At 48.4% G+C, this 27,747-nt stretch overlaps 1 protein-coding gene across 3 annotated transcripts; it reads right to left on the bottom strand.

The window, feature by feature from the left end:
- Nucleotides 1-207: 207 nt before the first annotated feature.
- LOC122559896 (uncharacterized) lies at nucleotides 208-27,556 on the bottom strand. 3 transcript variants are annotated; one of them, XM_043710005.2, is made up of 5 exons: nucleotides 27,422-27,556; nucleotides 20,803-20,963; nucleotides 7,481-7,685; nucleotides 3,780-3,970; nucleotides 1,160-1,310 (listed from the first exon to the last, which is right to left on the bottom strand). In XM_043710005.2, exons 1-5 carry the CDS (start codon nucleotides 27,438-27,440, stop codon nucleotides 1,281-1,283), a joined length of 606 nt encoding a protein of 201 aa, XP_043565940.2. In that variant the 5' UTR covers nucleotides 27,441-27,556; the 3' UTR covers nucleotides 1,160-1,280. The 3 variants fall into 3 exon arrangements, with proteins under 3 accessions (XP_043565942.2, XP_043565940.2, XP_043565941.2); XM_043710006.2 differs by having other exon boundaries at nucleotides 3,813-3,970; XM_043710007.2 differs by lacking the exon at nucleotides 3,780-3,970 and having other exon boundaries at nucleotides 208-1,310.
- Nucleotides 27,557-27,747: the final 191 nt, after the last annotated feature.

Here is a 27,747-nt window from a genome sequence, read left to right as displayed (position 1 = left end):
GATACAAGGCCATACAGATGGTGTTGTGGAGTGTAGCTTTTTCAATTCACTGTGTGTGTTTCAGGACAATCTCTCTATCCCCTGGGAATCGAATGTTCCTGCTGGGAAACTGAGCGGAATGTGTGGTGCATCTGAAATGCGCTCCTTATTATTGTTCATATAACAGCAACAGATCAGGGAGCAGCCTCTCCAACTCTCCATGAAACAGTGAGGTTTTTAATAAACATCTTTATTTTACATTGCCCGCTTATTCATTCATTCACGTGTTCTCAATGATTCTCTGGAAAGTTGCCTCGAGCCCGCCCAGACAGGGACTCAGTCTTCCTTCGCCTGTTTCGGAGGAGCCGGTGTTGGATTGGGGTGGACAAAGTTAAAAATCACACAACACCAGGTTAGAGTCCAACAGGTTTAATTGGAAGCACTAGCTTTCAGAGCGCTGCTCCTTCATCAGGTGGTTGTCTTGATCAAGTGCTTCCAAATAAACCTGTTGGAACATAACCTGGTGCTGTGTGATTTTTAACTTTCCCTTAGCCTGGTCAAAGAGATGTTATAATAGCAATCTGATTGATCCCTATTCTTGCTGTTTAACTCTGCAGCGTATAGCTTATTAAATCCTTATGAAATGGCTAACAGTGAATCAGAAGCCTGTATGTTGTCCCATAGCCTATAGGTGCTCCGCACCCAGAATCATGCCGTGCACCCATTGCCCTATGCACAATGGGTGCCTCATACCCTGTTGGATGCCCTGTAACCCCTTGGGTGCTTTCTGCTCATTGGAATGCTCTGTATCTAGCGGTGTCCAATATCCTGTGAGTGCCTTATGCACAAAGGTGTACATTTACCCAGTGGGGATGCTCTGTAACCCTGTCCTGAGGAAACCAGCAACATGCTCAGTGTTGGTCTAAATTAGTTCCTCCATTGTTTCAATGCTCCTCGGGGGACTGAGCGTGGGAGCTGGAACGGCCAGGATTTGACCTCGAAGTGAGGCCTCCCCACAGGCCTGTGGGTCACCGTGACCCTGTGCTTTTCCGACTGAACGGACAGAGGAGGCAGTGAGAGGTTCCCAGAGGAGCCGAGTCAGGGAGACGGCACCGAGTTCCCTGTCCCTGCTCCTGCCTGTGTCAGACATGTCCCACTGCCCACACACAATGGACCGAGCCATCCAGCTGTGACCGCACTCTCACACTCCTCTGATCTTTCTCCAGAGAAACCCTCTGGATGTGTTCCCTCAGGGATTGTACCAGATGCTCCTCCACCTTCCCATCGGCTTCTGGATTCTCCTAATTTGGACGCCTCATTTTTCTGAAAACCTGTAGAAAGGATGGACATATCAGACAGTGCAGTGATACAATCCTGTAAAGATAGACCTGTATGTATTTATTTAACACTGACACCGATTAGCAATGTCTCAAAAAAAGCAATTAGATAATGACCAGGTTACTATTCTCTTTCCATTATTATTTGATTTAGATTAGATTACTTACAGTGTGGAAACAGACCCTTTGGCCCAACAAGTCCACACTGACCAGCCACCCATTCCCCTACATTTACCCCTTACCTAACACTACGGGCAATTTAGCATGGCCAATTCACCTGACCTGCACAGCTTTGGACTGTGGAAGGAAACCCACCCAGACACGGGGAGAATGTGCCAACTCCACACAGTCAGTCGCCTGAGTCGGGAATTGAACCCGGGTCTCTGGCGCTGTGAGGCAGCAGTGCTAACCACTGTGTCACCGTGCCGCCCACATGGTGCTGTCTCCTTAAAAACAGAAATTGTTTGAGAAACTCAGCAGGTCTGGCAGACAGAAACAAGAGTTAATGTTTCGAGTCTGGTATGACTCTTGCAGGGAAACTGTCCAGTTGAGCTGCTGAATTGTGTAAGAACGCACCTTTTCATTTATCTGTGTTTCTGAAATGGGGAAAGAATTGGCTGAAATGCCATGGATTGTTGGAGAATTACTGCACTTTTTTTTTAGAAAAGTGACCCTCAGTGTAAGTGCTGTTTACACAGCTGCTTGTTCATGCAGTGGAATAAATCCAGTTTCAGACAGGCTGGAGCTGGGGAGTGGGGGGGTTCTGTGTATGAACGGAGACCTAAGCAGCAACATGTAGCTGATTGATCTGTGAAATGCTGATCAGTTAACGATGACAACTCCTGTGAAGAGGAATCACTGAATTGCCTTCCCAGTCTTTTCCTGTGGCCATAACACTGACATTTTGTTTGTGTCTATCTGCCTATCTGCTAGCTGGAGAGAGCTTTGGGATGCAGACTGAGGCCAACAGCGTGGGTTCAGTTGCTACACAAACATACACACTCATACCCCCCACACATACATTCCCTCCCACACACACACACTCATACTACCCCCCCCACACACACACACGCACACACATGCATACACACACACGCACATACACACACATACCCCCCTACACTCACACCTACACTCTCACACACAAACACTCACAAACACTTGTTCACGCACACCAAAACACACACTCTCACAAACACACACACACAAACACACACACACTCTCACAAACACAAACACACACTCACACAAACACACTCACACAAACACAAACACACACTCACAGCCACTCTCTCTCTCACACACACCCCACTTCACACATACACACCCACACTCACATACACACCCACACATACTCATATACAAACACTTACACTGATATTCACACAGGCACACTTGTACACATACAAACACATACCCATACACTCTCACCTACACTCAAACCCACACACACACCCACCCCCACAGACACACACACCCACACCTACACCCACACCCAAACTCACTCTCAGACTCACACACACCCACAGACACACACACCCACACCCAAACTCAGACTCAGACTCACACACACTCACATACACACCCACACTCTCACATTCACAGACACACACTCATACTCATACACAGTCACACACACACATACTCACACTCTCACACACCCACATTCATACACAGACCTGCACTCACATACACATCCACACTCTCACATTCACACATACATGTATACTCTGTCTCATACACACTCACATACACAAACACATTCACACTCATACTCACACAGACACACACACACACTTTCACATACGCACACTCATACTCATCCCCAGACTCTCTCACATACAAATACACACACATTCACGCATTTACACTTACAGTCACGTGCGCACACACACACAAAAATACACACGCATTTACACTTACAGTCACGTGCGCGCACACACACATACACACGCATTTACACTTACTGTCACGTGCGTGCACACACATACACACGCATTTACACTTACAGTCACGTGCGTGCACACAGACACACACACACATGCATTTACACTTACAGTCACGTGCGTGGACACATACACACGCATTTACACTTACAGTCACATGCGCGCACACAGACACACACACACGCTTACACACGCATTTACACTTACAGTCACTCATGCATGCACACTTACAGTCTCTCACACACACAGACACATACATACACAAATGTGGAGGGGGGTCAGTTTGATTGGGGGTGGTGTTACATGTGCAGTTTGGTAACTGGGGCAGACAGAGTGGAGATTAGTCGCTCCTGAAAATGAGGAGCATCGGTTTCTAATCCTTTTTAATCCCACCATGTTGCCTTGGATTTCAGGGTTGGATTTTGCAGCTCTCGACATTAATAGGTGGGACCCATCTCGCAGGTGTTTCTGACATCACCTACAGCCACAACGGTACAGAACTTGAGGATAATCTCACCCAGACAGTGCAGTAACAGGCTAGGCCTTTTACCATGGCTATCACAGCAACAAAGCTCAGGCAGGTGATGAACGAGAGAATGACTGGCACACAGATACAGGCACCTGACCGAGAATGAAGCAGCGAAGCAGTAGCAGTCCTTCTCAGTGAGGTTACTGCAGGCTCTGTGACCGGATCCAGGGGTAAACATACTGTGGAGGCAAAACAAGGTCATCATCAGAACTTTAATTGGTCTCCAAACTCAGTTGTGAATTTCACTGTTTATTTTTCTTTGAACAGACTCCAATGTCCAGAGATACTTGAAACATAACAGCTGAGACAGGCAGCTGTGCAAGATCACTGCTTGTTTCTTTTTCACCCCCCACCCTCCACAATGTGGTATCTGTTCTCTCTCTCTTCCTCCCTTTCTAACCTGCTATTGTTTTGATCTCTTTTTTTTTCCCACAGTTCCAAAACAATGCAACAGCTTAAAAAACAGTAATTAATGCTTTCAAAACTCAGGGAAATCAGCTCCAACACTGAGAATACCTCAAAAAAGGAGCAGCTCTCATAGCCACAATTTTCTCTCATTCTCCATCTTGGAGACAGAGGGTTGTGGTGGAGGGTTGTTTTTCAGACTGGAGGCCTGTGACCAGTGGAGTGCCACAAGGATCGGTACTGGGCCCTCTACTTATTGTCATTTACATAAATGATTTGGATGCGAGCATAAGAGATACAGTTAGTAAGTTTGCAGATGACACCAAAATTGGAGGTGTAGTGGACAGCAAAGAGGGTTACCTCAGATTACAACAGGATCTGGACCAGATGGGCCAATGGGCTGAGAAGTGGAAGATGGAGTTTAATCGAAATAAATGTGAGGTGCTGCATTTTGGAAAGGCAAATCTTAGCAGGACTTATACACTGCCCTGGGGAGTGTTGCTGAACAAAGAGACCTTGGAGTGCAGGTTCATAGCTCTTTGAAAGTGGAGTCGCAGGTAGATAGGATAGTGAAGAAGGCGTTTGGTATGCTTTTGTTTACTGGTCAGAGTATTGAGTACAGGAGTTGGGAGGTCATGTTGCGGCTGTACAGGACATTGGTTAGGCCACTGTTGGAATATTGCATTCAATTCTGATCTTCCTGCTATAGGAAGGACGTTGTAAAATTTGAAAGGGTTCAGAAAAGACTTACAGTGATGTTTCCAGGGTTGGAGGGTTTGAGCTACAGGGAGAAGCTGAACAGGCTGGGGCTATTTTCCCTGGAGCGTCGGAGACTGAGGGGTGACCTTGATGAAATCGTAAGGGGCATGGATAGGATAAATAGACAAGGTCTTTTTCCACGCATTGGGGGAATCCAAAATTAGAGGGCATCTTTTTCACGCAGAGGGTGGTACGTGTATGGAATGAGCTGCCAGAGGAAGTGGTGGAGGCTGGTACAATTGCAACATTTAAGAGGCATTTGGATAGGTGTATGAATAGGAAGAGTTTGGAGGGATAGGGCCGGGTGCTGGCAGATGGGACTAGATTGGGTTGGGATATCTGGTAGGCATGGATGGGTTGGACCGAAGGGTCTGTTTCTGTGCTGTACATCTCTATGACTCTAAGACTCTAGGAGACAGAGCCAAGTCCAGCACAATCAGTCATCGCAGTGAGACAAACTGAAAGTCAGGAATCCCTCTTGGGATCAAATGTGGCACCAAGGCTTCAAACTCTGGGGTTGAAGAGTCCACCCAGTGTGATCTGTCGATCAATCAGAGGGCAGTAGCTGCAATTGCTCAGCCGTGCCACCAGCAAAGGGGCTGGCCACAACTAGTATTACTGCCATCCATGGGACCAGATCATTGACGGATCCACATCAAAAGGGTAAGGATGCAGTGATTGTAACGAGGTCAGCCCGGTAGACTTCATAGAATATGAGTTCCCTGATTGGGGCTGTTAACCTGGACCAATAGGGAGCCCTGACTGACAGATAGAAAGAGGAGTGTCAGCAGCCTAAGAATGCTGCCAGGGAGAGAGGTGGACATTGATCGTTCGAGATTGGGAGAACGCAATAAGAACAAAAAGAGAATTCCACTGATTCTCCAATATTAAATTGGAAGAAGTTTTTTTTTTATCTGGTATTGGATGTTATGTACGTGGTGTGAGAATTTTGTGATGGGAGAGGAATCAGGAGGGTGGTGAGCTGGTATCATCAGTGTACCCAGGGAAACTAACACTTTACACAGGACGTTGACACTGAGGGGAAATGTGCAGAGATTGGGGGGTGGGGGGATAAAGATCAATTCTCAGGGAACACCAGAGGGAACAGGATGGGAGCAGGAAGAGCAGCCATTGCCAGGGACTCTGTCACTGGGAGAGAGGAGTAAGAATGAAACCTGTGGACAGCCCTGCTTGATGGTAAATGCCAATTAACAGTCAAAAGGACAGGGGATTAACACTCAAAGTGCTGGGCTCTGGGGAATGAAAAGAAGACTGAGACTGATTGGAGAATCCTTTCAAAGAGTTAACATGGCAGAAGGACAGTGGAGACAGAATTTGATCCCCCTCCCCCCCACCTCCTCCAGCAGTCATGGGAATACTATGTGTGTATTTTTCATTTTCTTACATCACCATCAGGCTGGTTAATACAGGGCTGGTTTCAACTGAAAACAAGATTCCATTAAAACATTGCAGGACTGGTTAGTTGGCAGTCTGCCATTAGAAACCAGGTTAAACTCTATCATGATGGACCAACCATAGGATAAAAACAATGACTGCAGATGCTGGAAACCAGATTCTGGACTTTGCCCGAAACGTCGATTTTGCCTGTCCTCGGATGCTGCCTGAATTGCTGTGCTCTTCCAGCACCACTGATCCAGAACCATAGGATAGCACAGTGGCTCAGTGGTAAACACGGCTACTTCACAGCACCAGGGGCCTGGGTTCGATTCCACCCTGGAGTTTGCACATTCTCCCAGTGGATGAGTGGGGTTCCTCCCAGTAATCCAGTTTCCCCCCACAGTCCAAACATATGCAGGATTGGCCATACCCTACGTTGTCCAGTGATGTGCAGGCTAGGTGGATTAGCCATGCGAAATACAGGGAAAAGGTTGTGGTTGGGATGCTCATTGGATGGACGGTGTGGATTCGATGGGCTGAATGCACACTGTAGGGATTGTACGATCCCTGAGGAATCTATCACCGAGTTAATCTGAATGCCTGTGAGATTGAAAATACATCCTGAAGCAAACTTCCTTCTCTTCACCATTTTGTTCATAGACCTTCCACTAAAAGCACTTGAAGTTTCTGTATTTGGGAATTTTTCCTCTGCTATATTTTACAATTGGTTGATCACCTTTATCTAGATTTTGGGGCCAATTTTCACCTTTAACGACAGTTTTCAAGTCTCACAAAGTCTGACCTAGTGCTCTCAGGGAGTTGGGGACATGCAGTTCCCTGATAGTCAGCTCCTGGGTCTGTGAGGTTCAAAACTGAGTTCGGGGACCACTCTGGATCCTCTGACCCAGAGACTGATCCCAAAACATCTTCAACCATCTCCTGCAGCCTCTTCACTGAATCCCATTGATTACTTATTCCCCAAAATGTTGACCCTTGTCAATGTCCTCTAGTTTACCCAGTTGCTCTCCAGATCTTCACTGTGTTCGGAATGCTATGGGATTGGAATCCTTGTTCCCTAATTTCCGAGCCTGTCAGTGACTGAACCGAACCAGCTGCAGAAGCCCTACCTGAAAGGGTCACATCTCCATCCTGATTCATACCCCCAAGTGGGGCAAGTAGGGAGCAGCGATATATTCCAGCATCGTCTTCAGTCACCCGAGCAATGACGAGTGAGTCATTCTCAGTAATCATCGCATTCCCATTGAAATGCTTGTAACGAATCATTTCATTTCCAGCCTTCCGAATAATTCCGCTCAGCGTTGCCTCGCCTACCTTTGGAAGTGGAAGGGAAAGTTTGAAGTTAGTCATTTTGTTGGGATTGTTGTCTTGTCAAAAACACAGCTGTGTCCCCACGTCATTCTCCAGCCTGCTCTATAACCAGTGAACACAGGGAGGACCTTCTTCCAGATCCGAGTCCAACCACACTGCCCAATACCGAGCTGGTTTCCACCAGGCTCCCACAGCAGGAAGGGCCGCTGCTCCCTGCTCAGGGTCTTTTTACAGGGGAACCACTCACACCTCAACTCACACTCACATGGCCACCTCAACCCTAATCACACACCCACACCCAACCCCACTCCCATTCCCACACCAACCCCACTCCCACACCCACACCCAACCCCACTCCCACCCCACCCCAACCCCACTCCCACACCCACACCCAACCCCATACCCACTCCCACCCCCACCCCAACCCCACTCACACTCCCACACCCACACCCAACCCCACTCCCACCCCACCCCAACCCCACTCCCACACCCACACCCAACCCCACTCCCATACCCACTCCCACCACCACCCCAACCCCACTCCTACTTTCACACCCCCACCCCAACCCCACTCCCACTCCTACCCCCACTCCCACTCCCACACTGAACCTCACTCCCACTCCCACACCCAACCCCACAACAAACCCTACTCCCTCTCCCACACTCAACCCCACTCTCATCCCCACCCCCACCCCCATTCCCACCCCTCCCACTCCCATTCCCACTCCCATTCCCATCCCCATCCCCACCCCCATCCCCACCCCTCCCACTCCCATTCCCACCTCCACTCCCATCCCCATCCCCACCCCCACTCCCCACCCCACCCCCACTCCCACAAGTTTAGAGACCACAAGATGTTGAGTAAATAATTGATGTGCTTTTTATTTTGACCAGATTAAGGACATAGTGAAGCTACTTTCTTGTACATCTCACTAGCTGTCTATAAATGAAAGCCTATGAATGCTCTTCCTGTGCCAGGTAGGAAATTCTTGATGCCTCCTGGGTGATCACATGTCCTGGAAGCATTGTCCATTAGGACAGATTCAGGTGAAGCTTTCTGAACCCCAGCAGTTCCTGGGATCATGACAGAGGCCCCTCTCAGCTGAGAGCTCTGAGGCCAGCACATTGAATCTGCAGAGAGACCACCTTCAGCAATGTGTGCAGATTGAGTAAAAATGGGTAACTGGCCGAAGGATACAAAGGACCGGGCAGGCAGGGCAAACTCTGATGAATCCCATATTGCTCTCCACCTGCTGTTCGGTTCTGAATGCTGCTGAGAATGAGGGTTGCTCTGAGGGCTACACCAGGCCACAGTTAACAGTTGGTTGGAGTCATACCTGGCACATAGGAGGATGGTTGTGGTTGTTGGAGGTCAGTCATCACAGTTTCGGGACATCTCTGCAGGACTTCCTCAGGGTAGTGTCCGAGGCCCAACCATCTTCAGCAACGACCTTCCCTCCATCATAAGGTCAGAGTGGGGTTGTTCACTGATGATTGCACAGTATTCAGCACCAGTCACGACTCCTCAGATACTGAAGCGGTCCTTGCTCAAATGCAACATGATCTGGACAATATCCAGACTTGGGCCAAAGTTTGCACCATTTGCAGGTAATGTCCATCTCCAATAAGAGACAATGTAGCCAGCACCCCTTGATATTCAATGGTATTACCATCATTGAACCCCTCTATCAACATCCTGGGTGCTACCATTGACCAGAAACTCAACTGCACTCACCACATTAACACAGTGGCTACAGAGCAGGTCAGAGGCTAGGAAAGCTGTGTTGAGTAACTCACCTCATGACTCTCCGAAGCCTATCCACCATCCATAAGGCACAAATCAGGAATGTGATCGAATACTTCCCACTTGCCAGGATGGGCGGAGCTCCAAAACTCAAGAACCAGGATAAAGCAGCCCGCTTGATTGGCACCAAATCCACAAGCGACTGAGAGAAAGTGCGGACTGCAGATGCTGGAAATCAGAGTCGGGAGTGTGGTGCTGGAAAAGCACAGCAGGTCAGGCAGCATCCGAGGTGTAGAAAAATCGATGTTTTGGGCATAAGCCCTTCATTAGGAATTGGGGGAGGGAAGGGGGCTGAGAAATAAGTGGGTGGAGGTGGGGCTGGGGGTTAGGTAGCTGGAAAGGTTGATTGTGATAGGTTGGTGGGGAGGGTGGAGCTGATAGGTTGGAAGGAAATGGACAGGTGGGTCAGTTCAAGAGGGCATCCATCCCCCACACCACCACTGCACAGGAGCAGTAGTATGTGTCATCTACAAGGTACACTGCAGAATTTCACCAATGATCATTAGACAGCACCTTCCAACTAGAAGGACAAGGGCAGCAGATACATGGGAACACCAGCCCCTGCAGGTTCCCCTCCAAGCCATCCACTGTCCTGAGATGAAAATATATCTCCGTTCCTTCACTATTGCTGGGTCAAAATCCTGGAACTCTCTCCCTCAGAACATTGTGGGTCTACCGACAGCAGGTGGACTGCAGCTGTTCAAGAAGGCAGCTCACCCCCACTTTCTGAAGGGCAACTAGGGATGGGTAATCAGTGCCGGCCCAGCCACAAATGAATGTTAAGACAATATTGTGGTGGTAATTACAGCTGCAGCTGTACATGGGGAGCAGGAAGATTGGGAATTCACTAAGAGATGTAAGTGTCAGGACATTTTTGAGGTCACAGATGTGAAATCTAGAGGAAGTGTCTCCCCCAGGTGTCAGGATCAAGGATGTCACTGAGTGGCCCCAGATGGAGAAGAGCAGACACCGAGGGACCGTGGTACATGATTACAGCGGTTATAAGAGAGGTGGGGTCCTGCAGGCAGAGTTTAAAGAGATAGAGGATGAAAGTCAGAATTTCAAAGGTTACAATCTCAGTGCTACACGTAGAAATAGGATGAGAAAGCAGGAAAATGGTGCACGAGGGGAGGGCTTTAGATTCCTGGGACAGTTCCGGGGAAACTGAATCTGTGAAATTCCACCAGCAGGCATGGGGAGGTGTGTGAGTATTACTGATGGGTTTTAAAACCAGCTCGATGGGGGAATGGGAAACGTAGTGGGGATCCAAAATAAAAGGAAGCAAATTTGGGAGTGGAATGCGGGGAATGAGTAAATGAAAATGGAAGGTAGAGGAGAGTACGACAATGTTCTTGTACAGATGTGGTTTTACTTTAATGCAAGGAGTTTAGTGAGCAAGAGAAGTGAGCTGAGGGTATCGATAGCTACTTGAGAGTATTAGCTTATAGATACCATTAAAGTATAGTTAGAAAAAAGACCAAAATGGCCAGTGGCCAGTCTCCCAGCTCAGCATTTCTCTTCTGATTTAGTTTGCTGCTGGTCACTTTGTTTTGAGACTTTTGGTCAAAGAAACAGCTACATGGACGAAGGTGTTTTGTGCTGAATCTCTCAGCCATCTCTGTCTCTGATATCTTCCTGTAAGACCCTGTGTTTGATTTTACCTTTTTTTGCCAAAGGAGTGTTTATGGGGATTGTGGCAAGTATTTGGAATGGATCCATTAAATTGAGATAATCTGTTTGGTTATCAGATACGTTACATTATTCTCTATTCTGCTCTCTTTCGTTTGTGTCTCATTCGGTAAATCTTGCAAATAATTTCTGTTTTGTTTAAAACTAAGTGGTTGGGCCAGCTGCATCCCTCCTGGAATATCCACTGTACACCTGCTTAAAACAATCAACAAAGAAGGTCTGGGTTAGCTTCTTAAAATGTTCTGAGGGGGTCTGGCCGGGTCCACAACAAGAGTATTAGGGTTAGGATTCGGGTAAAATCCCAGTAAGGACTTAGAATTCTGACAAGTATTTTGTAAAACTAATGTTGCCTTATCAATAGGAAAGCACTTGGTTGATGAGGATTAAAACAGAGTTTGACAGAGTAGGTGAAAAAGTTAATCAAACTGAGAGCAAAATGTTTCTATTGGGAAAGGGTGCAGTTTACTAACCGAGATGTAATGTGGCAAAGCACAGACTGGAAATTGGCGTTTGGATGGCGACAGTGTCAGAGTCAGGCAAGAAGGGGATGCAGGAGATTCAAAGCAGATGTGTTCCCTCAAGGAGAAAGGTAGGTGCTCCCGGATTGTGATCCCCCTGCCCCCCCCCACTTCAAGATGGCGTCAGCAGGCCCGGGCGGAGGAAGGTGGCTTCGGCAGCTGAGGTGGTGTTCACGGTCCAGCACTGTACTCATGGCAACAGCAACCAGTCACCATGGCAACAGAGGTGGCATTGGTGGGCCCGGTGCAGGATCCATGGTGGCAGCGGAGGTGGTGAAGTGGTGGTTAGGCCCAAGTTGGAGGTGCCCATGGAGTGCCAGCAGAGGAGGTGGAGACAATGGTTGTTTTGAGACGTAACATAAAGGAAACGTGAAGATGAATTTTTTGCTTTATTTTTTGGCTTTATATTCCGTAATTTTTAAAAAGTTTTCTGTCTTTCAAAATGGGGCAACACTAAGCAACATTTTCCATTGTATTTGTAACACCAGTGACAATAAATGCATCTAATCTAATCTAATCTAATCCTTGTTTACATCCCACTTCCCATTCTCCACAAACAGTTTACTGGCAGTGGGTCTTTGCTAGATCACCAAGCAGAGGCCTGTCCCTGCCTCTCCAACCCTCCCGCCCCCACCCATGTGCTCCAGCAAGCTTCAGGAACACCATCCTCCTTAACACTGCATCCCCACAATACTGACCCAGCCCCATCAACATGCCCACTCTCAGAACAACTCAAACCCCACATCAAACACTTTACTCTGAAGACTTTACATGGGACGTTCAAAACCCAAGGGTAAGTGGCTAAATCCGAGATTCATTGTGTGAAGCATGATGACTGTTTCGGGCAGCACGGTGGCTCAGTGGTTAGCACAGTGCCAGGGACCCGGGTTCAATTCCAGTCATGGGTGACTGTCTGTATGGAGTTTGCACAATTCCAACCACCCCCCCCCACCTTCACCCTTGTCTGTGTGGGTTTCCTTCCAGAGTCTAAAGGTGTGAGGTGCTACATTTTGGAAAGAGCAGGACCTACACACTTATTGGGAAGGCCCTGGCCCTGGGGAGTGTTGCTGAACAAAGAGACCTTGGAGTCGCAGGTAGATAGGATAGTGAAGAAGGCGTTTGGTATGCTTTCCTTTATTGGTCAGAGTATTGAGTACAGGAGTTGGGAGGTCATGTTGCGGCTGTACAGGACATTGGTTAGGCCACTGTTGGAATACTGTGTGCCATTCTGGTCTCTCTCCTATTAGAAGGATGTTATGAAAATTGAAAAGGTTCAGAAAAGATTTATAAGAATGTTTTCAGAGTTGGAGGATTTGAGGTGTAGGGATAAGCTGAACAGGCTGGAGCTGTTTTCCCTGGAGCATCAGAGGCTGAGGAGTGACCTTATAGAGGTTTATAAAATCATGAGGGGCATGGATAAGTAAATCGAAAAGTATTTTCCCTGGGGTCGGGGAGTCCAGAACTAGAGGGCATAGGTTTAGGGTGAGAGGGGAAAGATATAAAAGGGAACTAAGGGGCAACGTTTTTCACACAGAGAGTGTGTGTGTATGGAATGAGCTGCCAGAGGAAGTGGTGGAAGCTGGTACAATTACAGGTTTGGAGGGATATGGGCCAAGTGCTGACAAATAGGACTAGATTAATTTAGGATATCTGGTCGGCATGGAGACGTTGGACCGAAGAGTCTGTTTCCGTGCTGTACATCTCTATGACTCTAAGTGCAGGTTTGGTCAGTTGGTCATGTTAAATTGCCCATACTGTCCAGTCATGTGTCGGCTAGGTGGGTTAGCCATGCGAAATGCGGTGTCACAGGGATGGGTGGGTCTGGGTGGGATGGTCATCAGACAATCGGAATGAACCTGATGGGCCGAAAGGCCTGCTTCCATACTGTAGCGACTCTACATTTCCTTCCATTGTAACACACACAGTGAGTGAGAACTGAAAATGGCTGCCACTAAACCTGGAGTGGGCAGGATAAATATTTTGTTTGTGAGGGACAGGAGCTTTATTTCTGAGTGACATGAGGCTCAGTAAAGGGTAACAGCATTACACAGGCTCTGTACCCTGCAGCTGAGAGACACCTGAAAGCATAAGTGCTGGATGTGAAGCTCAGGAATGAGCCGACTGTGTGAACATCAAGCCCTGGCCATGAGCACTCTCGAGCACAGCATCATGAATCAATCCCACGAATGGCTGTGGTGCACAAACAATACATTGTGACCTGGGAAGGTTCACGCACGTTTCCAAACTTGCAAGCACCATCCAAGTTCCCACAGTCCATACTCCTTCAGCCATAAACATTGAGAACTGCTAAAGATGGCTTGTAACTTCAGCTGGACAGACATTAATTCACACAGATGCTGATGAAAAATGAATAGTATGTTTACAAACATGAGACAGCGCTTACAGTGGAATGTCACTTGCCCTGGCTTTGTGTCCTCACAAGGTCACCTTCTTGCTTGCTATCCCATTATGTTTGGGTGCAATCCCATGGTCCACAGATAAGGCACAGTCAGCTGACCCTACAGTGGAGCCCATTTGCCTTGGACGTTTGGTTGGGTGACCCAGAAGGTACTCATAGCTAAAGGGCCCCAGACACGCCGAGAGTGCCCCACCCAGAGACAGTGGTACCCTCCTTAGCTTGAAGACTCATAGTGCTGAGTGCGGCAGGCTGAGTGAAGGCTCATGATCAGGCTCCCTCTGGTGTATTCTGAGGGGAATTTCTGGAGGGGGCCTGTGTCTGGTTCCTCCTCAGGCTGGGTGCCTGCTGCTGTGGCCCTATCTCCTTGTGAGGATGAAGACCTTGGAGTGAGGTCAAGGTCCCTTATCCCCTTATTGTCTTTCCATTGGGGGCTGCCAGACACTTGTGTGATTGAGAGAGTGATTTAGTGAGAGAGTGTTCTGTGAGTGAGTGTGAGTGAGAGAGTGTGAGAGTGAGTGTGTGTGAGTGAGAGAGAGTGAATGAGTGAGTGGATGGATGATTGAGTGGGTGAGTGGATGAGTGAGTGAGTGGGTAGGTGAGTGAGTGAGTAAGTAAGTGATTGAGTGAATGAGTGGGTGGGTGGGTGAGTGAGTGGGTAAGTGAGTGAGTGAGTGGGTAGGTGAGTGAGCGGAGGAGTGAGTGAGTGGGTGGGTGAGTGAGTGGGTAGGTGAGTGAGTGAGTGGATGAGTGAATGAGTGGGTAGGTGAGTGAGTGAGTGAGTGAGTGGGTGGGTGAGTGAGTGGGTGCGTGAGTGAGTGAGTGGGTGAGTGAGCGAGTGAATGAGTGGGTGAGTGTGAGTGGGTAGGTGGGTGGGGGGCTTAGTGAGTGAGTGGGTGGGTGGGTGAGTGAGTGAATGAGTGAGTGAGTGGGTGAGTGGGTGGGCGGGTGAATGAGTGGGTGGGTGGGTGAGTGAGTGGGTAAGTGAGTGAGTGAGTGGGTAGGTGAGTGAGTGGATGAGTGAGTGAGTGGGTGGGTGAGTGAGTGGATAGGTGAGTGAGTGAGTGGATGAGTGAGTATGTGGGTAGGTGAGTGAGTGAGTAGGTAAGTGATTGAGTGAATGAGTGGGTGGGTGAGTAGTGGGTGCGTGAGTGAGTGAGTGGGTGAGTGTGAGTGGGTAGGTGGGTGGGGGGGTTAGTGAGTGAGTGGGTGGGTGGGTGAGTGAGTGAATGAGTGAGTGAGTGGGTAGGTGAGTGAGTGAGTAGGTAAGTGATTGAGTGAATGAGTGGGTGGGTGAGTGAGTGAGTGGGTGAGTGAGTGGGTGGATGAGTGAGTGGGTGCGTGAGTGAGTGAGTGGGTGAATGAGCGAGTGAATGAGTGGGTGAGTGTGAGTGGGTAGGTGGGTGGGGGGGTTAGTGAGTGAGTGGGTGGGTGGGTGAGTGAGTGAATGAGTGAGTGAGTGGGTAGGTGAGTGAGTGAGTAGGTAAGTGATTGAGTGAATGAGTGGGTGGGTGAGTGAGTGAGTGGCTGAGTGAGTGGGTGGGTGAGTGAGTGGGTGCGTGAGTGAGTGAGCGAGTGAATGAGTGGGTGAGTGTGATTGGGTAGGTGGGTGGGGGGGTTAGTGAGTGAGTGGGTGGGTGGGTGAGTGAGTGGGTGAGTGGGTGAGTGGGTGGGCGGGTGATGAGTGAGTGAGTGGGTGAGAGGGTGGGCGGGTGATGAGTGAGTAAGTGGGTGAGTGGGTGGGCGGGTGATGAGTGAGTGAGTGGGTGAGTGGGTGGGCGGGTGATGAGTGAGTGAGTGGGTGAGTGGGTGAGTGAGTGGGTGGGTGAGTGAGCGAGTGAATGAGTGGGTGAGTGTGAGTGGGTAGGTGGGTGGGGGGGTTAGTGAATGAGTGAGTGAGTGGGTGAGTGGGTGGGCGGGTGATGAGTGAGTGAGTGGGTGAGTGGGTGGGCGGGTGATGAGTGAGTGAGTGGGTGAGTGGGTGGGCGGGTGATGAGTGAGTGAGTGGGTGGGTGGGTGGACGGGTGATGAGTGAGTGAGTGGGTGAATGGGTGGGCGGGTGATGAGTGAGTGGGTGAGTGGGTGGGCGGGTGATGAGTGAGTGAGTGGGTGAGTGGGTGAGTGAGTGTGTGGGTGAGTGAGCGAGTGAATGAGTGGGTGAGTGTGAGTGGGTAGGTGGGTGGGGGGGTTAGTGAATGAGTGAGTGAGTGGGTGAGTGGGTGGGCGGGTGATGAGTGAGTGAGTGGGTGAGTGGGTGGGCGGGTGATGAGTGAGTGAGTGGGTGAGTGGGTGGGCGGGTGATGAGTGAGTGAGTGGGTGGGTGGGTGGACAGGTGATGAGTGAGTGAGTGGGTGAGTGGGTGGGCGGGTGATGAGTGAGTGAGTGGGTGAGTGAGTGGGTGGGTGAGTGAGCGAGTGAATGAGTGGGTGAGTGTGAGTGGGTAGGTGGGTTGGTGAGTGGGTGAGTGGGTGGGCGGGTGATGAGTGAGTGAGTGGGTGAGTGGGTGGGCGGGTGATGAGTGAGTGAGTGGGTGGGTGGGTGGGCGGGTGATGAGTGAGTGAGTGGGTGAGTGGGTGGGCGGGTGATAAGTGAGTGAGTGGGTGAGTGTGAGTGGGTAGGTGGGAGGGCGGGTGATGAGTGAGTGAGTGGGTGAGTGGGTGGGCAGGAGATGAGTGAGTGAGTGGGTGGGTAAGTGAGTGAATGAGTGAGCATGGGTGGGGTGAAGAGACAAGATCATTTCCCTGAGTTGGGGAGTGTCCAAAGCCAGAGAACACAGGTTTAGGGTGAGAGGGGCAAGATTTCAAAGGGACCTAAGGGGCAACGTTTTCACGCAGAAGGTGGTACGTGTATGGCATGAGCTGCCAGAGGAAGTGGTGGAGGCTGGTACAATTATAGCATATAAAGGCTTCTGGATGGGTATATGAATAAGAAGGGTTTAGAGGGAAATTGGCCGGGTACTGCGAAGATTGATTGAGGATACCTTGTTCTCATGCATGAGTTGGACCGAAGGGTCTGTTCCCGTGCTGTACGTTTCTATGACTCTAAGTCACCCTTTATTTAAATGTGGGGAGTCCTTGACACTGATCCAGCTCCCTCAGGGCCAGCTCTCAGAGTGAACAGAACCTCTGACACTCCTGTTTATATCTGCCAGCCAGGGCTCCCTGATTGGACCAGATTAACAGTCCCAATCAGGGAACTCATACTCTACAAGGTCCACCTTGGCTGACCTCATTACAATCACTATGGACTGGGGCCTGGAACCTCCAGCATGTCCCAGCAGCAAGACATTTGCTCTTCTGTGGGGAGAGGGGAGATATGGGGAGAGGGGAACACAGCCACATGAAGAATGAGTTGAGTTTCAGAGATCATCTGAGAAACTTCACCGGGGATCACAGAGAGAAACTCTCCATCAAACTCCCCAGCATAGCCACATAGAGTCAGGGAATCAGAGAGCACGCAAACAGGCCCTTCGGTCTGACCAGTCCATGCTGACCATGATCCCATACTAAATTAATGCCACCGGCCTCCTCTTGGTCCACATCCCTCCAAATCTTTCCTGATTCACATGTTTTTTAAACGTTGTAACTGTACCTGCATCCACCACTTCCTCAGGAAATTCATTCCACACGTGAACTACTCTCCGTATAAAAATTTACCCCACCTCTTTTTTAAATCTCTCTCCTCTCACCTTAAACGTGTGCCCCCACCTGTGAAATTCCCCCATCCTAGGGAATTAACCCGATCCACACCCCTCATTATCTCTAAACTTCTATCAGTAGACCTCTCTACCTCCTATGCTCCAGTGAAAAACACCCAGATATCCAGCCTTTCTTTATAACTCAAACCTCCCATACACGACAACATCCTGGTCAATCTCACCTGAACTCTCTCCAGCTTGATAATATCCTTCCTGTTACTGGGCGACCAGAGCTGGGCACAGTATTCAAGAAGAGGCCTCACCAATGGCCTGTACACCATCAACATGACATCCCAACTCCTGTGCTCGAAGGACTGAGCAATGTAGGCAAGCATGCTAAATGCCCTTTTAAACACTCTGTCCATATGTGATGCAAACTTCAACGAATGATGCACCTACACCCCTCGGTCCCTCTGTTCTGCAAAACTACCCAAATTCCTACCATTAATTGGATAAGTCCTACCCTGGTTTGTTCTACCAAATTGCAATACCTCACATTTATCCACATTAAACTCCTTCTGCCATTTCTTGAATCCATTTGATCAAGATTCCTTTGTAATCTTAGAAAAACCTTCCGCACTGTCTACTGTGTCACCAATTTTGGCGTCATCTGCAAACTTACTAACCGCGCCTTCTATATTGGCATCGAAATCATTTACATAAATGACGAATAAAAGAGGACCCAGAACCGATCCTCGAGGAACACCACTGGTCCCAGGCCTCCAGTCCGAAAGCAACCCTCTACTGTCACTCTCTGTCTCCTGCCATTAAGCCAATTATGTAGCCAACTGGCAAGCTCACACTGAATCCCATGTGACCTAACTTGATTAACAGTCAGCTAAGTGCTAGGACACGTCAGACTATGCTGTCTATAATCTTAAAAATCACACAACACCAGGTTTTAACTTTGTACACCCCAATCCAACACCGGCATCTCCAAACCATGTCTATAATCTTGGCAGTGTTCCTGTGTCTGATAAACATGATGGACTCACTCAGAATCGCAATGAATCGCTTTTAAGTTTCGATTCTCCAAAACTCAGTTTTGATTTCCTGTAGGGGCCATTTCCTGTTTGTGGTCTCTGGCCTGAGAACAGGTTCCTTTCCTGCCTACAGTCAGTCAGAAAATGAACCCAATTCAATTGAATTGTTTCCATGTGTGGTCAGTGAGAATCACAGGGGTGATATACTGTAGGGACCCAACCCCCATGACCTGGGGACCTTTCCCCCATGACCCTGGGACTTCCTCAACTCAATCCCGAGACCCTCATTCAACCAATCCCATCACATGATGACGGAGTGACACTCCCCATCATCACTGTCACTCCCCCATCACTGTCACTCCCCCATCACTGTCACTCCCCCATCATCACCGTCACTCCCCCATCACTATCACTCCCCCATCACCGTCACTCCCCCATCACTGTCACTCCCCCATCATCACCGTCACTCCCCCATTACTATCACTCCCCCATCACCGTCACTCCCCATCAACACTGTCACTCCCCCATCACCGTCACTCCCCCATCACTGTCACTCCCCATCATCACCGTCACTCCCCCATCATCACCGTCACTCCCCCATCACTATCACTCCCCCATCACCGTCACTCCCCCATCACCATCACTCCCCATCATCACTGTCACTCCCCCATCACCGTCACTCCCCCATCATCACCGTCACTCCCCCATCACTATCACTCCCCCATCACCGTCACTCCCCATCAACACTGTCACTCCCCCATCACCGTCACTCCCCCATCACTGTCACACCCCCATCACTATCACTCCCCCATCACTGTCACTCCCCCATCACTATCACTCCCCCATCACTATCACTCCCCCATCACCGTCTCTCCCCATCATCACTGTCACTCCCCCATCACTGTCACTCCCCCATCACTGTCACTCCCCCATCATCGTCACTCCCCCATCACTGTTACTCCCCCAATACTGTCTCTCCCCCATCTCTGTCACACCCCTATCACTGTCACTCCCCCATCACCATCACCGTCACTCCCCCATCATTGTCACTCCCCATCACCGTCTCTCCCCCATCTCTGTCACACCCCTATCACTGTCACTCCCCCATCACTGTCACTCCCCCATCATCACCGTCACTCCCCCATCACTATCACTCCCCCATCACCATCACTCCCCCATCACTGTCACTCCCCCATCATCACCGTCACTCCCCCATCACTCCCCCATCACCGTCACTCCCCATCAACACTGTCACTCCCCCATCACCGTCACTCCCCCATCACTGTCACTCCCCATCATCACCGTCACTCCCCCATCACTGTCACTCCCCCATCACTATCACTCCCCCATCACCGTCACTCCCCCATCACCATCACTCCCCATCATCACTGTCACTCCCCCATCACCGTCACTCCCCATCACCGTCACTCCCTATCAACACTGTCACTCCCCATCACCGTCACTCCCCTATCACTGTCACACCCCCATCACTATCACTCCCCCATCACTGTCACTCCCCCATCACTATCACTCCCCCATCACTATCACTCCCCCATCACCGTCTCTCCCCATCATCACTGTCACTCCCCCATCACTGTCGCTCCCCCATCACTGTCACTCCCCCATCATCGTCACTCCCCCATCACTGTTACTCCCCCAATACTGTCTCTCCCCCATCTCTGTCACACCCCTATCACTGTCACTCTCCCATCACCATCACTCCCCCATCATTGTCACTCCCCATCACCGTCACTCCCCCATCATTGTCACTCCCCATCACCGTCACTCCCCCATCATTGTCACTCCCCATCACCGTCACTCCCCCATCATTGTCACTCCCCATCACCGTCTCTCCCCCATCTCTGTCACACCCCTATCACTGTCACTCCCCCATCACTGTCACACCCCTATCACTGTCACTCCCCATTATCACTGTCATTGTCTTGACGAAATAGTTGGCACTGATTTTTAATGTTACTTTGTGCCACAATTTATTAGTGTGCCCTCACCCACCTTATACCAGCTGACAGCCCGGTAGCTCTGCATCACCTGCCTCCTCGCTGTGCAGGGTAATGTTGCTGTCTGTGTGCACCGGGCAGCTACTGAGGGCAGTTCGCCGGTTCCCACCGGTCTGAGATACAGCAGGAAGACCACCAGCCACTGGTGAATGAGCTCTAGTGAGAAGAGAGAATAAAGTTAATTCCAGTGTTACCCCAGCCAAGTTCATTCTCTCAGTCAGTCCTTCACAACACTGACAAGCAGCCACACGTACTAACATCAGGCCACCCATACGGCCTCAGAGGCTTCCTGTGTCACATCAGAGGACATCTCCATCTGGGCTGAAATCCAGGAGCAAACAGCCCCCCACGATGTGGTAATCAAAGCAGGGATTATGGGCTGGTATTTGGACCATGTGTCGCACCGCAACACATTGAGGTCCCCCTATGCTGTTGGATAGTACTGTGACCCTCTCTGCTGGGTACTGCTGTCTGCTAACCACTGAGTCACTGCGCTGCCCTCAAATGGTTTGTCATATAGGGAGGGATTATGTCGACTGGGGCTGTACTCACTGGGATGTAGAAAAATGAGAGGGGGAATCTCATTGGAAGATATAAAACTCTAACAACATGGCTGGACAGACAGGATGCAGAGAGGATGTTTCCCCTGACTGAGGAATCTGGAACCATGCGACAGAGTCTCAGGGTACAGGGTAGGCCAGTTTGAACTGAAATGAGGTGAAATTTCTTCACTCAGAGCATGGTCATCCTGTGAAATTGCCATCCACAGAAGGCTTGTGGAAACCCAGTCACTGAATATATTTAAGAAAGAATTAGATAGATTTCCAGCTAGTAAAGGCATTAAAGGAGAGAGAGAGAGAGAGAGACAGAGACAGAGACAGCGACAGAGACCATGGCTTTGAGATAGAGGATCTCACGTTGACTGGCCTAGCAGCTCCAAATGGACTGAATGGTCTCCCTATTGTTGCTCTTATTTTTTATGTTTCTAGAAGCACTTTGGCCAAGCAACAGTTCAATTTAGGAGAAAGTGAGCACTGCAGATGCTGGAGATCAGAGCTTAAAAATGTGTTGCTGGAAAAGCGCAGCAGGTCAGGCAGCATCCAAGGAGCAGGAGAATCGACGTTTTGGGCATAAGCCCTTCTTCAGGAATCTTCAGGATTCCTGAAGAAGGGCTTATACCCGAAACGTCGATTCTCCTGTTCCTTTGATGCTGCCTGACCTGCTGCGCTTTTCCAGCAACACATTTTTAAGAACAGTTCAATTTAGCAAAACTAAAATTATTCACAGATTGTCAGAATCTTGGTCTGGAGCTGAATTCACTTCCCACACAGCTATTGATATGACAGTCTCTTTCTGGATCAGTTATTGCTTGTTGAAGTCTCTTTTTCTGGTGACTGTGATGTAGATTGAGACTTTTTGCCTTCAGAACTCTCCACTCACAGTAATGAGGCCTTCCAGTGGAACTGCAACTCACAAACGTCCATGGCAGCAGTGTCAGAGAAAAAGCAAGGGGGTAAAAGCTGCTACTCCTGCAGAAAGTCCTCTGGGCCCGTGTATTCAAAACTAATATATTTTGTGGGCATATCCCCGACCAAGAATCCAAGCAGTCCTTGCTTACAAAACACCCATTAGGTGTGATTCCATGATTGGACAGTATACACTGAATAATCCCGAGTGTGTGACGAGTTTATGCTGACAGCCAGTTTAGGATTGTCAGTGACAACGTGGCACATGTGTTTGTACTGGAGGCTAAACATTTTAATTCACACAGCCCTGCACTTTGTACACAGAAAAAAACGTGTACACCGACTGCCCGTGTTTCAGCTCAACAAAATGGGTGACACCCCTTCACCTGCTTGCTTCTCAAGAAGTGCCTTGACCAATCACAACTGTCTCGCCTGGTTTAAATTTTAAACGACGCTTGACAGTTAAGTGAAGCCCCACGAGTGATTTTAAACAGCAGTGCTAAATTATCGGTATTCCGCGTGGCAACACATCTACCAATCAGAATACACTTTCCAACAAATCAGAACCCTTTTCATCACACATTATAAATGTTAGTTTTCTCCTCAACATGGTATGTCTTGGAATTTGTCCTATTGATTTACAAGGAGAAAAGTTTGGATAAAATGTGTCCTGTACGACCAGATGAAACCTCGTGAGATGCTGAATTCTTTCAGCTGTCCATTTATGAACTAATTGCATTACGGAAAGAGCAAGAATCAATAAAATAATAGTTTCCCAGAGAATCTATTGATGCACCTATCTCCACAATCTTTATAGATTGTTGGGTCCTTGTGAATACAGAGCATTACCAACCAGGACTAACTAGAGATAGAATTTCCGATGGAATTAACCTCTTCCAGATCTTTGACAACTGAAGGAAGATCTCACGCTGGAAAAGATTGCGTTAGAAACAGAGATTTGGGGGATTAAAAAGCGCAGAAAAATCTCAGGAGTGAATGGCCAATTTTACTCCAGGTTATCAAAACGTATCAATTTCATGAGGTACAAGCAGTCCAAATAGTCACATAACAAACCAACAGAAGGAATATTCAAACCTTATTGAAACCTAACAGTAACTGAACAAGATGTGGAGAAAAAGGACACACAGACAAAGGCAAAGCCATGTCATGTTTTCAAGAAAGTGGGTCAATTGCAAAAAAGCAAGAAATAATCGTTAAATGACAGAAATGATACTCATTATATCCATAAATAAATTAATACTTTAAATCAAACACCATCAGAAAAAACAAACGCCTGACTCCCAATACAGTATAACCTTCCATTAGAACATGTATCTTTCGACAATGCAAAATGTATGCCAGGCCAGTCAACAAACATCACTCCGGTCTGACCAAAAAAAAGCAGGTCTCACTGATACACGTTGAAACTTAATTTCAAACATTTCACCGACTGACCAACATGATGTGTCAGCTGGAAGAAGAGATTGCAAGTATTTTAAGAACTCTTGCTGAAACCACTGAGAAATATTAACCAAGTGATATCAGCGACATTGGTATCCAACAACGCCTTCGAGTTCCCAAGAGGACATCATTGATTTCACAGGGTTGGAAAATCTCTTCATTTCTCCTCCACCCACAGGATAATCTACAGATTCCGTGTTAATGAAAACAACAAGGAACGTTCATTAACCGAAAGGCAATGGAACAGACTGGGAGACATGCATCCAGATCACCCTCCAACGAGGTGGAAATGAGTGTCCTGCTCAACACTAGTCCTCCACCACAGAAGAAATTAAAGATACCCCAGACTTGAGGGTAGTCCAATGTCAACATTCATATGCCTTCCCAGCAAGAGATGTATAGGAAATAAAAGTTCTGCCTGTCTCTCTGGATGTCAATGTTTAACATTCTCCCTCAGAACATAGAAACCTAGGAGAAGGAGTAGGCCATTCGACCCTTTGAACCTGCTGCACCATTCAATATGGTCATTAGTTGATCGTCCAAATCAAGCCTCTGCCCCCGCTTTCTCCTCATACACTTTTAACGCCTTTAGAAAAACAGAAAGCAGAGCTACTTATCCAGATCAGTGTGAGTTTATAAAGTCAGAGACTGTGGGAAAGCAATGATAACAGCAAATGTGATACAATGCTTTCAGCAATCGGATTTTACCAGCCATGATTGAAAGGTGGAGCAGACTCGATGGGCTGAATGGCCTAATTTCTACTCCTAGGTCTTATAGTCTTCTGGATAATAGGTTAAAAAAAAAAACGAGGAAGAGCTGTAGTATAAAGCTGTTAGACGGAAAGGGTTAAATCTAAAGCAGATGCGTTTGGCAAAGCAGTCACTAAATTTATCTTTGGTTTCGCCAATGTAGAGGAGACTGCACTGCGAGCAGTGAACACAGCAAACTAGAGGGCAAGTAAAATGCAGTTTCACCTGGAAGGGGCACTTGAGGGATGGAGAGAAGGGAGGAGGTAGTGAGTAGCTGTTACACCTCCTACAATTTACATGAGGAGCAGTAGTGGGATGGGGGCTCTGACATTGAGTGTGATGGAAGAGTGGACCAGAGGGAACAGTCTCTGTGGAATATTGCCAAGGCAGGGGAGGAAAGGCTGTTGTTGGTGGTGACATCCTACTGCATGCAATGGAAATGGCATAGCTTGATCCTTTGAGTGGAGGCTGGTGGGGTAGAAAGAAGAACCCCAACATTATTCTGGGGGGAAGACAAAGGGGTGAGGGCAGGAGTGTGGGAAATGGGTCAGGCATGGCTGAGGACCCCATCAACCATAGGAGTGAGGAGTTCCGGGTTGAGGAAAGAGTTGGAGACAATCCGATAGTAGTTTGCATTATTGGAACAGATGTGATAGAGTTGGAACCCTAACTGGGAGAATGGGATGGAGTCCTTGCAGGAAGCAGGGTGTGAGTAGATATAGTCCAGGTAACTGTGGGAGTTGGTGGGTTTGAAGTGCTTGTTGGTGGACAGCCTATCCCCAGAAATGGAAAGGAGTCAGGAAGGAAGAGTTAGAGATGGATCAAGTGAAGGTGAGAGAGGGATGGAAATTGGAAGCAAAACTAATGTATTTTTCCAATTGTGAAGGAGAGCAGGAAGCAGCATTGTCGATGTATTTGAGATAGTTTTGGGAGAGGGTCGAAATGTTTTGAGGAAAAGGGAGTTTAGATCCAGAAACAAAATTACAATTGAACACTTTGGAAATCTGACAACATGAAGGCCCAGAAATTTCAGTGGCTAGGAATCAGTTCCTCAGCATAGACAGGGACAGCTAGCTACATGGGAAATGAGATTGAAACTTCTGAGGGGGAATCCATTCCATGTCTACAAAAGTCCCCTGAATATCAGAGAATTCAAAGCATTCCGACGCAGTTGAGTTACTAGTTTTATAGGGTAGATGAGGAAATGACATATCTGCTCTGTCTCGTGAGTAACAATTAAACTGTATCCCCGACTTAGAACTAACACCCTCAATTCCTCGTTCCCCACCCCACCAACCCATTTAATCCCCTCCACCCAGCCATATCTGACACTGTCTCCAGTGGATGAGAATCCACCCCCCCTCCCACCCCAAACCCCTGGTGCCCCTCCCTCTGTTGACTGTTCCCGGATTAATCTCTGCTGTTTTTGCCACCGGATTTTCCGGTGTGCTCAGAGATCACACCCTGATCAAAATTTCTGGGCCAAATGCTTTTTGAAGCAATGAGATGGAAGGGTTTAAGTACCTTGCCGCCTGGGGTAGCAGAGTTGTTTGACATTACAGGAACAAAGAGTAAACATTCCGACCATAATAAATATCATCTTCAATGTTGTACCGTGAGCTTAATGTGAAAACGCAGTACTTTCTTCTAAATATTGAAGAGTCCAAGGATGCAACATTAGCAAACAATAGATGAAAGTAAACTGCTCAACTAGTTTTGGAGCCTTCAGTATTTTTGCCCTTGAGAAGTTGGTGGTGAATCAGCTTCCTGAGCCCCTGCATTTTGTCTGGGGTATGCGCACCCATGGTGCTCTAATCTCAACAGAAAGATAACACTTCATCTCTAGAGGGGATTGGGGTGGTCTCTGCTTCCGATACAGCCATGGACACTTGCATCTGCGGCAGGAAGATGATGTAGAAGCCGACAAAACAGGAACAGGAGCAGACCATTCTGCCGAGGGAGGGTGGTACATGGTCATCAGCAGGAGGTTTCCTTGATTATGTTGAACCTGAAGCCACGAGACTTCATGATGCCTGGAGTCAATGGGGAGGACTCCCAGGGCAACTGACTGATATTACTGTGCCACCACCTCTGCTGGGTCTGTCCTGCCAAAGGGACAGGACATGGGACCGTGATTGTGGTGTCTGGGACTGTGTAAAATATGATTCCCTGTGTATAACTACATCAAAACACATAGTATATCTCTTTATCCCTTGGCTAATTGTGCATCAGTAACAGCCCACACTGTTACCACCTGTTATTTTCCAGCCAGACCCACCCACAACTATTTCCAAACAAAGCAGTCTGTTGTTTCAATTCACACATACCCGGGCAATGGTGAAGATACGTTGTGTATCAAAAGTGAGAGGGGAAAAGTTTAGGGGAGATATAGGAGGAAAGTTCTTTGCGCATAGGGTGGTAGAAGTGGGCACGATAGCGTCATTTAAGATGTATCTAGACAGATACATGAATGGGCAGGGAGCAGAGGGATACAGACTCTTGGAAAATAGGTGACAGGTTGAGAGAGAGGATCTGGATCAGCACAGACTTGGAGGGCCAAAGGACCTGTTCTGTGCTTAATTTTCTATGTACTTTGTTCTTTGTATTACCATGCTAAATGGGACTGACTTTGAATCTATCTAGCAACTCAAGATTTGGCATCTATCTAATAACCTAGAGATTGAGAATTTGGTGTGTTACTTACAGGGACAAGCCGTCCATCAAGCCTCAGTCAGCACAGGAAGATCCCAGCTACAATAACAACGATCCTTCGTCGGCAAAGCCAAACTCACCGGACACACGCGACATTAATTACCGTGTCTGGCAAGTGGTTCCTCCAACGACTGTTAAAAGCCTGGGATGGACTAATACCCTGAGCTGTTACAGTACCCTACCCAGGGGAATATTGGTATTAAGCCCCAGAATCAGGTCACTCACCAGCCTCTCTCCACCTCATGTCTGTCCTTCTCAATTTGTGAAACTTGCTGTCACAATCTCAGCTTGGACTGATTGCTGCTGGTACAGCTCTCACAACCAGATCACAGCCCCTGACAGCAGGGAGGCTACGTTTGCTCCTGAATGTGGGTGTGACTAAAAAGGCCAATATTTGCTGGCCAAGCCACATACAGGCAGGAAACTCATTGCGGTTGGAGCCCTCCTTCGTTGTCGTGGACTGTGAATGTTTACAAGAGGAAGTCAGAGTCTGTGTCCTGAAACAGTTGACGTAGAAATCATAGCAAGAGGCCATTCAGCCCATCTCAGCT

Source organism: Chiloscyllium plagiosum, unplaced genomic scaffold, assembly GCF_037043375.1.
Source record: "Chiloscyllium plagiosum isolate Xiang-an unplaced genomic scaffold, Cpla_swu_hap1 HiC_scaffold_15, whole genome shotgun sequence".
In the NCBI taxonomy this organism is placed as follows: Eukaryota; Metazoa; Chordata; class Chondrichthyes; order Orectolobiformes; family Hemiscylliidae; genus Chiloscyllium; species Chiloscyllium plagiosum.
This window is presented reverse-complemented; position numbering and strand designations above follow the sequence as displayed.

What these genes read in the sequence shown, in the direction of transcription:
- LOC122559896 (XM_043710007.2), bottom strand. An exon ending in GGGCTGTCAGCTGGTATAAG is followed by an intron (nt 7,686 to 20,802) that starts GTGGGTGAGGGC and finishes CCACTTCCAAAG; the next exon opens with GTAGGCGAGGCAACGCTGAG. An exon ending in TGGAGATGTGACCCTTTCAG is followed by an intron (nt 1,311 to 7,480) that starts GTAGGGCTTCTG and finishes TCCTTTCTACAG; the next exon opens with GTTTTCAGAAAAATGAGGCG.